The sequence below is a fragment of the Falco punctatus genome, assembly GCF_963210335.1.
Source record: "Falco punctatus genome assembly, chromosome: 1".
In the NCBI taxonomy this organism is placed as follows: domain Eukaryota; kingdom Metazoa; phylum Chordata; class Aves; order Falconiformes; family Falconidae; genus Falco; species Falco punctatus.
In genome coordinates, this window is record NC_137580.1 from 13,282,335 (window position 1) to 13,294,715 (window position 12,381).

Sequence of the window (12,381 nt, forward strand, 5' to 3'; positions counted from 1 at the left end):
TTTGGGGGCTTTTCCATGTGTGTTAATGAATGTATAGGAGCTTCTTTCATTATACATACAACTAGTAGGTTAAACCAGGCTAGTTAGTTGCGAGGCAATTTGTAGAGATTACAGGGTATCTTTGGACCGTCCTTCTTAATTCATTGCTAAACCCCCCTTAATTCATTATTCCCTATTGAAGTTGTGGAGAATCTGCTGCTTCTGTAGCTCAGATCCCCTTTTTGTTATGGGGAGTACAAATTACAGTATTTTAAGCTTATGCATATTTTATGGAAAAGACGATGTGCAGAATGCCTGGCCTCTGTTATCTGTAGAAATTTCTATTTTGTATGCAGCATGAGCATGCTTGAGTAATCCAAATGTGAAGCAGTGAAGCATGTATTCTATGTTAGTTGAAACTGCAGTGTTCTTTAAAGGATCTAAAATAGTGTTGTAATGGCATGTTTTTAAATAGTTCTAGTGTTTTACTTTTCCTTGTATGTTAGCCTTTCACAGGTGATGAAGATAGGTGTCTATGCAGGCAAGTAACGAGAAAAAAAACAGGAAAACTGTGTATCTGTACAATATATTACAAAAAGCACCGGGCTTGTCATCTGGAAGAATGGAGATTTTTCACACCTTGTTATAAACACTTCAAAATGGCTGTTGCCCTAGGAAATGAGAAATTAATAGATAAAAATATATGGTGAAATATTTCATCCCAAACCATTAGTGGGAAAGCAACTATTGATACCAATGGCTTGACCTTTCAGCTTTGGTTTTATTGTGTCTTTAGAAATCCTGAACTTTGTATTTTTCTGTGCATTGCTCTAATGTGGCTTGTCACAGTGTACACCCGTGAGCTCACAACAGTGGAACTCGAGTCAAGCAGCACGGCTGGTGTCTTCTTTGGCTTGTCTTGTTAAGAGGGTCTTGTCAGCACTGTATTAATCCTTGTGATAAGTAATGTACAGACACTTTAAAAAAAAAAAAAAAAAGGCAGAACCTACCCTGAATGTTTTGCTTTCTAAGATTAAGACTTGTGGGGGGAAGTGACTTCTAATTAAGAGCTGATGAAAAGAATGAAGCAACTTAAAAAAAACCACCAACAAACCTTTGTCTGAATACACAGAACCATTACTTTTTAAATAAATCCATCTGACACAAAGCCAAATTGTGATTTGGTTGGGTGATTGTAAGTACTATCAAAGAGGCTGATCTTTAGGAGGAATCTGAAGGGAGGAGATGTCATGCCCTTGCTTATTGATTCGGGGAGCCTTCAGAAGTTGAAGAAAGTTGAGGGATGCGGGAGAGAAGGAAAAATAAACCAGATCTGGTATTGATGGTAGAACAAAGTGATAGGAGGTGACTTGCAAGACGGACTCCAGTGAGTGCATTGACTTTCCTAAGAAGAAAAGGCCTAAAAATAGGAAGAGAGGGTTAAAACTGGAAAAAAGTCAATAAATGGAGAATTTTTTAAAGTGGAAGATGTGATCAGTGTGAAAGAAGAGAGATTGTCCTGGCAGTATTATATTAAATAGGATGAATATGGGAAAGGCTAAGGGAGATGATCAGAATGTGCTCATGATCAGAGAGGAAAAGACCAAATTCTGGAGACTTTCTGAGAAACAGGGCAGGAAACCCAAGGCCATATAGACGTGTGGGTAAGGGACCTGCAACAGAGAGACTTCTCCTTGGGCCATAACAAGCGTCATGCCATGACAAGCGTTATGTTTTCATTGCTGACAAAGCAGTGAGAGGAGGTGGCACAGCTAATGTCTGAGATAGGGAATATGTTGCTGGCAGGACTGTTAGGGAGTTATGCCTTAGCCACATAGGGTGGGTGGTGTGAAGCAGAACAAGTAGAAGTGAAAAGGTAAGTTTGCAAGTGATCAGAAATGACAGAATATTTATAGGCACAAGAAGTGGATAAGGTGATGTAGAAAGATAGAGGGATGATCTGGTCACTGGTCCTAGCTTGGAGACAGTGAAATGAAGGCTCAGGTCCTGGCTCAAAGCAGATCTGCAGCAATTGCTCTGTGTAGCTCTCTGAATTGGTTCTCCTTTGGTGAAGAGATGATGACGATGGTAGTTCCCTGGTGTGCAGCAGTATGGTGGAAAGAAACTGTGTTTGTCATTAGAAAATTTCTGACATTGCAGATAAGTATTTATTGAAGTAATTGATGATACTAGTCATAATAAGGATCAGTTTGATGTGAATTAGATGATATAGACCTGGCTGCAGTATTATACTGGGAAGAGGCATAAGGCTTTAAAAAAATAAATGCAAAAAAACCCAACACCCCCCAAAACAAGAACCACATGAAATATGGAAAGGACTATGAGTTAGTTTTAAATTCACAAAATAAAGCAGCACTTAATCTTCCATTGTCTGAATTGTATATTGCACCTTTTTTGGTGCTTTAAGTAGTGGTGTAATGCTGGGAGACTAATTCACATGCTGAAACGTCAGTTATGGAACAGTGCTCACAGTAAATCTGTGTGGAAGTATTGTTCTGCTGTATTTTCAGTGTTTTCTTTTGTTTATTTAACAAGCTAAAGTTAGAATCGACAGCACAAGACTAGAAAATAGTGACAATAGTTTGAAAACAGGAAATTTTGGCCTTGTGTGTATTCGGAACAGATGATCAGGATGATGGCCAGGAGAGTGGAAACTTCCACTGAGACTGTTTTTTCCTTATTTTGCTCAGTGAGAAAAGATGGTGCTTCCTGGAAAACAAGTCTTAAGTATTTAAAGAAAGTCATAATGTGTTCACTGTTTTCCTTGTATCACATTTGTTTATTTTGCAGCAATCTGTTTACACTTCATAGTCCTTAATGCTACTAAAAGTAGAATATTTGGAGTGTTGTCAAACTTTGGAAGTGCATTTTCTGCTATTAAATTAGAGACTAAACATGCTTTTTTGTGCTCAATTTAGTTTTTCTGTCTTATGGTTCAAAAAAAGAGAATAAGGGCATCACTTTTAGGGAAGAGAATGGCAGTTGCCAGTAGGTGCTATGACAATGGGTTTCAGAATTAGCTGGTAATTGCATATTCTTCAGTTTTGGTGGTCATTATATGGCCTTGCTAAAAAAAAAAAAAGTTTTAAAAGACTTTTAGAAAATGCTTTTTGAAAAATACGCCTTAATTTATTTTCAGATAGAAATACACAAGTGTTAATTTCTCAGGGAAAACATGAGCTGAAATTTTGAAATTTCACCCTGTTGGAGTTAGTTCTGCAAACTGGAAGAGTGGCAAGTGGAAAAAGTAAAGTTCTGTAATTGAAGTACTGTTACCTAATGTGACCTCTTTTGGCTACTTCCCGGCAGTCCTCCCAAATATGTGCCTTGTGGGATGAAGCTGATCAGTGACAGTTGTCTATGCCTACCACAGACAGGATTTAAAAAGAAGCATATTGTGAAGGAACACTCTTCTTTTTTTTTTTTTTGAGCTTCTGTTGGGATGCAGAGCACAGTTCAAATGCACAAGTCTGTGAAGCTGCGTCAGAGGTGTTTGTCTCCTGTGATGAACAGAACACCTGGACACTAGAAATGCAGAGGCAAAAAGGAGAAGAAATACTCAACTTCTGTTTGTGATCCTTCTTCCTGTTGTTTGTCAAAGACATACAGCAATTTCAATATTGTTTAGCCTTTGCACTGGGAAAAGAAGGAGGAGGGATAGATGAAATAGATGGGTGCAAAAAGCATAAAGAAAATTAAATCTAGCAAACACATGAAAGGAGCTCAACTATACATTCAGGACTTCATCAAATGTCCAGGAGAGTATTCTTGAAGTGACCTTGCCCCCCGCCCCACCCCCCATCCTTCTCTCTGGTTGATGCTTCTTATGTCTTCTACTTTATGAGTTCGTTCTGAGCAAGAAAATGTTTTTTCATGTGTTTGTAAAACATCAGGTGGGGTTTTTTGATCTTTCCTTGTGCCCCTGGATAAGTTGCTTCTTACTTCCAAGTCTTAGTTGACTTCTCTGGGAAAGGAGGACACCAAATGCTGCCCTTTTTAAGTACTTTCTGTGGAGTAGAGAGATGAAAACTAAGCACAAATGTCTGCACACTTGAGAGATGAGAAGGAAAGTCTGAGATTTGTAATTTTATTCCCAGGTCTGCTGGTCATACATGGGGAAAAGATTTATTAGTGGTACTGCTGGAGCAGGATGTAAGCGATATCCTCTTGGGCTTAGCCAGTGCTCAACAGTTTGTAGGTGTATTTTTGACTGGACGTTACCCAAGAGAAAAAAGGTGGTAACTATGCTAGAAGAGGAGAATCAGCTTTAAATGAAGTGAGTATCATGGATAATAATACTTGGCAAACCAAGGAAGGACGATTGACCAGTTTATCAGTGAGCAGGTACTTGACCACATAACAGAAAATGCTGTAAAAAATAGACCAGAAAAAAAAGTTGCCTTTGATATAACATTTCTAAACTTTTATTTAAAAATTTAATGTAATTATTTTAGCCTCTTGAGCGTCAGCTTGAGGGGGTCCAAATGGAAGGTTAAATGCATTTTAAAATATAAATGTAAATTATCTACTCTTTCCTGCCCCTTCCTCCTTACTTTCCCTCTCCATTTACACATACATCCCCTATGTCCGACATCTTTGAACTACAGCCAACAGCTGAATGAGGTACATCTGGAATACATATGATGGGGAAAAAATTAATCCTTAAATGTAAAAATTGAGGAAGTTGTAGCTGTATCTCCCTTAACAGATAGACCTTTCTTAAGGGGATTATATTGTAAAACCTGTATACTGCATACAGGTTCCACTACAGTCTTTAAACCTGCTCTCCCACCCCCCAAAAAAACAAAACCCAAAACAAAAAACCCAACCCCCCAACACTGCTAAATGATGCTTTCTGTCAATTTTTTAGCTGATTCACTTGCTTTTAAGTCAGCAGTTTGCATGTATCTGAGTGGAAAAAACAGTCATAGGAATGTCTTGTTTTTGCGTTTTAACCTACTCAAAATGCTGTGTGAAAAATAAAGGATTCCACTGTTCCTTTGATCATTTGATGCTCTGTGGGTGAGCAGCTTGTCACATTTTAGACTACCTCAAAAACAAGCAAACAAGCTTGTTTCTGTAGTTATGATGGTCTCATGATACGATGGTCTCATGATACAAACAGGACAATGTTTGGCAGGAATGGTGATGTCCTATGTTAAGCCAGCTGATATGCTTTGCAGCTCAAAGGAGAAAACAAGCTGAGAGGCACACAAGGCCTTTCTTAGAAACAAAAGCAGCAAACCTCGTTAAACCTTGTTTTGTAATAATTTACAAAGCTTACACAGGCTTTTGGTGAACTTCATTCTCAAGACATTTGCCATATTACACTTTTAGAAGGACTTTACTTCTGAATTAGGTATTTGGTCTGCATGCAGTGTTTTGTAACTAAACTAAAACCCTGTTTATATTAATAACACACATTTATATATATGAAAAAGGCTTTCACTATAAAAGACCACCTTTATGTGCTTAAATATCTTTCCAGAATTAAATGATACTTGTATTGGGACAAAATGTTGAATCTCATACTACCTTTTTTTTGACTTCTCAAACTTAATGCAGTTGACTTTTAGCACAGAAAACCAGTGTTTGATATTGTATGGCTGAATCAGTAGTGTGACAGATAATTAGCACCTGTAACTTTCCTGTGAACTAAAAACTAATTGCATCTTTTTTGATGATTGAGAAATAGTCTGTAACATGTTCTGTAAAAGAAAATGCAAAATTTTCAAACAAGAATGACCAAAGGGGTTAAAAAAAATAATTAAATTTACCTTAATTATGTATTTGCACATGTGCATGCTCTTTTAGGGATTTCTTTTTGGAAAGCCATTACTGAAGAAGCTCTCTTCCTTACACATATAGCACAGTAGTCTGTACTTCAGCGAGGCAGTGTACAGCTTTCGTTACAACAAATACTGAAATGTTAAAAATAGATCAAGCTTTAAGAATCCCAGATATTTTCAAATAACAAAGGGTGATTTATGTGGGCTCATTTTGCACTTTGACAAAATATAGAGGAGCTTTTGTACTATGATTAGCAAGGGTGCTGATGTCAGTTCGCTTGTCTAGCCTTAAGCTTTATTCTGCTGCTAAATTGTGCTTTGTACTGTAATCCAGAGAACCTTTGTATCTGCCTTGTTAGTGTGTAGTTTATGGAATTGCTTTTGTTTTTGAATGTAATCTGTGCCAGTTTCAGTGAGTGTGACTCATTATATGACTGAAATAAACGTTCACATATGCACTATGTGAAAACTCTTCAAAAATAGTGGCAGGTGCTGGTAGGCTAAATGCAACGTTTTAAGTATTTTTTAGTTGCTATTTCGTAGCCCGAAGGGCTGAAAGCAAATTCCATTTAGTTGGTCGATTTTCTGAATTTTTAAGAGTCCTATTTAGTCATTAATGCTCAACAGAGATTGCCAGGATTGTTCAGAAACTTTGTCCTTAACACAGTACTAGAAATAAACTTCTAGAAGAGGCTTGCTTGGTTAATACAGCATTGCATATTTTTTTGACACAAATCGTGAGACAAAATGCATCGTGCTTCTCAGTTGCTCTTGTTCCTCTCCTATTTCTTATCTCTTTCCTCCTGATTTATGCTTTGAAAATGACCGAATGACTAAAGAAGTTAAAGATAAGGCTAGTTTCTGAAGCAACAGTTCTGCAGTTTGGTGTGTAACAGTTACCTGTTATCAACCTTGTCTGGAGAGAGAGCCTTCAATACTGAAGTTTCCTGCATCGAAGTTGTCACTTGATTTAGAAACAGAAAACAAGGCTCTGCTAGTGGTTTTGGGTTGCTGTTAAACCGTGCTTATCATCTGTGCTACTAGAAGATGCTCACATTTGAAATCTAAGTTGAGGGGATTTCATCTGTTACATGTTTGTTACACGTTACACATGTTACAATCTAAGTTGAGGGTGTTTCATCTGTTACATGTTTCTGCGTCTTGCTATTCGCCCAGTTGAACTTACTGCTACTGGGAAAATAGTTGCTTGAGACCTTGATTCACACAGTTCAACATTGAAAGGCAGATGCTGTATTCACAACTACAGTGAATATACTTGTTTTATAAGGTATAAAAGTTACCTTAAAATTAAGTAACTTTTAGAGGCTTGGTAGTCAGAGTATGGATCACAGGCCTTAATTAAGCTGTCTGGCGTTTTCCCCTTTTTCCTGTTCACTGTACTGTCTTTCCTTAATAGCTTCCTAGGCCTGTCCCTGCTAAAAGGCATGCCCACTTGACAATGAGGGGTTTGTGAGTCTCTAGTGCAAAGCCGACTGCGCTAGTTTGGAGCTCGATGATGGCAGCGCAGTTCTCACTCTTTCTTTTACGTCCTCCCTCCACTAGTTTGTTTGAAGGTGACAGCTACATAAAAATTAAATGGCAACACTCTTGTGCCTCAGGATGATGGGTCTGTATCTTTTTGTAATACTAACTAAGAAACTTTTTCAAAGCTGTGTCCCAGTGTGTAAAGGACATGGTGTGTCTTGACCTCTTCTGGGACCATCCTTGTTGATTTCATTCCTATCCTTGGTTAACATGGAGCCAGGCCGGGCCAAAAGGAGAACTTACTCACCTGTTTTATTTTCTTATGTCTTCTGTTGGTTTTTGTCCTTCCAAAGGACTTGCTGGTGACCTTGTCTGAATATCCTAAGGAAGTTTTAAATGGGGTGCCTTGGGGAATGATGTGAGTCTGCAGTGAATGTGCAATGGCTTGGCTACTGCGCTGACTTGCCTAGGTCTCCAACTTTGTTGAAAAGCATAAAAACAAATGGGCAAAACAGTGATGGCTCCCCACTGTCCGGACTGCTTTCAGATTTTGATCTGTGAATGCAGTGTAGCTCTTCTAGTTGGCAATGGCAGTAAATCTGGTTTCTTCTACTGTGCACGTTATCCTGGCATTTGTGTATATGAAGAAGCTTTTAAGATAGAATGCTGTATTGCTGGTAGAGTTGAGGAACCAAAACACAGCAACGCAAGGTAGTAAAGATACTGTTGGTAACAGCCAGGACAGTTGTATGCAAACCTTGTTTTCTTGGTTTGAGTTAGCATCCATGGTGAGAATTACGCCAGGTGACAGAGGCCCACTGGAATGAAAGGCAGTGGTGGATTAGTTGGAAAATGAGGCATCTTAGTTGTGCTTTTCTCCCAGACCAGCTTATTTCTGCAGCAGCAGGAACGCTGGTATAACAAGCATGGTGTCAGGTAGTGACATGTATTTTTTTCTGTAGACATACCTTCCACAGAGGCTGGTTTTATGTGGTAAAGCTATAACATTTGGTCATTCTCTCCATCCCCATCTCTCTTATGGTTTTCAAAATAATAATGTAGTGTTGTAGAAATATTATGAAACTCTGAGTGCAGAGTTCCCCTAGCATTGAGACAAGCATACGATGTGAGCATTGTCTGTTCTTTAAATGCAGGTCACTATCCTTGAGTATCAGTGAAAAATTCAGAGTTAAAATGCAAATATTGGAAACAAGACACTATGCACCACTTAAAGATACATTTTATGCCTACATCAGCTTCCTTCAGAAGCTTTTTGTATGTGCTTTTTTCCCCTCCTGGTCCCTTCCCCCCTTTTTTTCTTTATTAGATTCATCCTTTCTCATTTTGTAAACAGTAATTTTATATCCCCTTGTTACAAGCAAAGCTAAAATAAACTTTAAAATACAAATGCACTAATCCTTTAGTCCTCTGTTGTAAAAATACATAAATAGATTCTGTTAAATGTAGGTAACTGGTATATAATCTCTTAGAACTATAATTGAACTGTGTATTATTACTCAGTTCAACCCAGGCTGAAACTATACGTAAAAGGTAACAGTCTTGAAGTATGATTTCTTCCTTCTAATTTTTCTTCTTTTTTCCTCTCCAATTTTCAGGCATGGAAGAGGAGATGGTTTGTCCTTCGCAGCGGCCGTTTAACGGGGGATCCGGATGTGCTGGAGTACTACAAAAATGACCATGCCAAGAAGCCTATCCGTATTATTGACTTAAATTTGTGTCAACAAGTGGATGCTGGATTAACATTCAACAAAAAAGAGTTTGAAAACAGTTATATTTTTGATATCAACACCATAGACAGAGTTTTCTATTTGGTAGCAGACAGCGAGGAGGAGATGAATAAGTGGGTTCGATGTATCTGTGATATCTGTGGGTTCAACCCTACAGATGAGGGTAAGTGCTGTTGGTTTTTCTGAGAAAGTGTGATGCCTTCATAAGGAGAATGTTTCAAAGATCAGATGACTATCATCAGCTGGCATGTTTTAAAACTTGACTGTATTCACTATGAAACTTCCTTGTTACTCTTGAAAAAAGGCAAGCTGAGCAGAGTGAGGTATTAAGTATTTGTTACAAATTAAGTGTGTCATAGAACTTGGATGATGCTCTTCTGTTTTGCATGATGTTAGGTCTTGAGACTATAGCAAAAATCTTTTAAGTAACATCATGCAAAACAGAAGATCATTACAATCATCAGAGGAATCCCATTTGGTATAAAAACGTATGGTTATGCAAGCAAGAATGAGTGCAAAATGTCAGGTTTCTAATATTACCATTTCTCAGTCTGCTTTGCAACTTGAAAAAACATATCCGCCCCCCACCAGCCAAAACAAAAAATAACTTGTAGTTCTGTACCATCCAGCTCTAATTTGCCCAACATAGACATTGTGTGAAGACAGCTTGTAGGAAACAGGATAGTGTGCTTAATTCCTACAAATACCTTGTGGCCATTGCTTGTCCTGGAATCCATCCTTATTTATTAACTTACTATTCCTGCATTCCTTGTGGAGATCAGTGGGTTGCATGACTCGCTGTAGCTCTGTGCACAGTCCCAAGGAAAGATTAAATAGGAGTGGTAAGAAGGTTAGAAATAAAGCATGCCTGGTTGAAGGGGCTAGAATTAAATCCCTGGGTTTAGTAGGCTTGCAGATTGAGGGAGGTGGGGGGAAGAAAGAGCTTGCATCTCTTCTACTCCAGACAGATCTTCAAAAATGACTGGAAAATATTGTCACTTTATAAAGAGGGGTGCTTTTCTTTCTCCTTATTGCAGTTTTTAACTAAAACTTGTCAGGAAAACTTAGTCTGTGAATTACCATTCTAATAGCAAATTCAGTGAAGGGTAGTTGTTTTGACAGTTCCAGCATGTTTTTATGACATCCTGAACATAACCGAGACCACCCACAGCACGTTTCTAAAAGCGATTGTCTTGTGATTCAGTATTGAGTCTGCCAGGCATCTGTCACGTATGGGAGAGGTAGGCAGGTGGTTGCTTTTCAGGGGATAATACACTGGTGCACCTGCGCAGCTGTGGGCAGGAGGCACTCAGAAATTATTGGTTCTGGGGACAAACTATGAATCTGGAAAGTAAGGAGGAAATGTGTTTACCTGGCAGCTCAAAGGAGGGACATGCTCATTGTGTGGAACACAGAGGTGGGGTCCCCTCAAAGTCATGAGGCCTTTCCTTGCTGAGAGCTGGTGTACGCTAATTATTTTCTGTTGATGTTAAATCCTCTGTTGAGTGACATACTCTCATTGCATGTTTAATCTTTGGCATTTTACCTTTGTGTGAGTTATCCTGACATCTTTACTTTGCATAACAGAGTTGACAATACTGCTGCTTTATGGGTTTAGTAATGTCTTGAAACGCTGAGTGTCTGTTTATTACCAAGTTCTTCTTTTTACAACATAAATCTTACTAATGGAAGAGCAAATCATAAATATACTCAATAAAGTCTGTTTTAACATACAGTTTATTCTGAAAGCTAAAGAATAGGTGAAGTTCACTGCAGACCACAAAAAAGCACTCTTAGTATGGAACTAAACACAAAGAATGTATGGGGCGTAACCAACCTTGCCTTTAGTCTATGGAAGCAGAAGGTTGTTTCCTTTGAAGCTGGACAAAATGTCTTGCCAGACTGGTTAAGAGTCTTGTTATGAGGGGGACTGTCATTGCCATCCTTTGCTCAATCGAGAATTAGGGGCACCACTGGTCTATCGCTCTTGCTGCTGTTCATTTGGAAACCCAGTCCAATTGTCTCCTTGGATTTACAAAGAAAAAGATTGAGACTGTGGTGGTTAGTGCTGTTAGAAAATGAATATAGAGTTGTTTTGGTGTTGGGCAGAATGAGGAAGGAAGTTAATCATAACTGTGGAGAGACCAAAAAAATAAAGATCACTTCAGACTAGCTCTGAATGGCTCCTTCCATACTTGGTGAAGACTGAGAAATTCTTATGATGCAAAGTTTGTTTTCTTTTATTCGTTTTCTTAAAAATGAATACTCACAGTAATTTCTAAACTATCTAACGCTTTGATGTGACCTTCCACCTAGAAACTGGTTTACGCACATGAAATCTGTTTGTTGTGGAGATCTGCAATGTTACATTTGTATTTGGACTGAGGAGATACAAATGTATGTTCTTTAGTCATATTTACAAGCCGTGGAGTCTCCAGCTTCGTGATTGCATCATAGTGTAGTGTAATCTGTACTGATTACATTACAATGACGTTATATGACTTTTTCTAGGAGCTTTCTTTTAAGGAAGGGCTTACAGTGATTTAGGTCTTTTAAACTTATGGGACACGAGCATGAAGGAAATGCTATTTTTTTTAATAAGCCATATCTACTTTTGTAAAGAAATTGTTGGGTACTTTTTATGTTTTTCTCCAGTTAATGCTTCTTGTTTTCACACTGAAGCTGCAAAATGCCTGGTTCTGTGGCATCTGTCTTTTTAAATGCACATGCAAAAGTGGGGGGAGCTACACATGAGCAATGGTTTTAGATTTTCCACCAAGTTACATACTGCACTTTTAGCACTTGTATTTTTTCTGTAAGGTCATAATATAATAGGTCATTTAGAGGTTAAAATGTAACTGTGAGTAAAAATGTGTTGCCAGTGTTTTGTGTGCTTTGAACTTCCATGAGAGGTGTTCTGGGATGGAGAGGCTAAATGGAGATGGGAAATGACTATTCTCTGCCTGGTGCTGTGGAGACCTCAGCTGAAATACCGTGGCCTGAGCTTCTGGAAGGATAAGGATACATGTTTAAAGAATGGTAGAAATAAAGGAAATGGATTTTTAAAAGCCATCAATGGGGAGAAAAGTTGAAGGATTTGTTTTTCCCGGGAAGAAAACACTGATGGAAGAGCTGACTTTCAAAGTATAAAAAGCTGTGATAAGCAGGACATAGATCAGTTGTTACCTGAAGAGAGAAGTAATTTGTTTCTTTTTCATTGAGTGATGTAATGATACAGAAAATCCTTCCAAGGATATTTAAGCACAGGCTGTGAAAGCCCTTCCCTAGAATTCAGTAGACATCTGTGATGAATATTTTATACATGATCCAGCTCCATGTTTCTGTAATTCAGTGAATTG

General features: G+C 38.3%; 1 protein-coding gene across 3 annotated transcripts in view; it reads left to right on the forward strand.

Moving 5' to 3' along the window:
* GAB1 (GRB2 associated binding protein 1) overlaps positions 1 to 12,381 on the forward strand; it is a 101,080-nt gene that overhangs the window by 49,039 nt on the left and 39,660 nt on the right. For all 3 annotated transcript variants that reach the window (XM_080401949.1, XM_080401950.1, XM_080401951.1), the window contains exon 2: positions 8,891 to 9,185. In XM_080401949.1, coding sequence (XP_080258075.1) covers positions 8,891 to 9,185 — 295 coding nt within the window. The remainder of the gene's footprint in view (positions 1 to 8,890; positions 9,186 to 12,381) is intronic.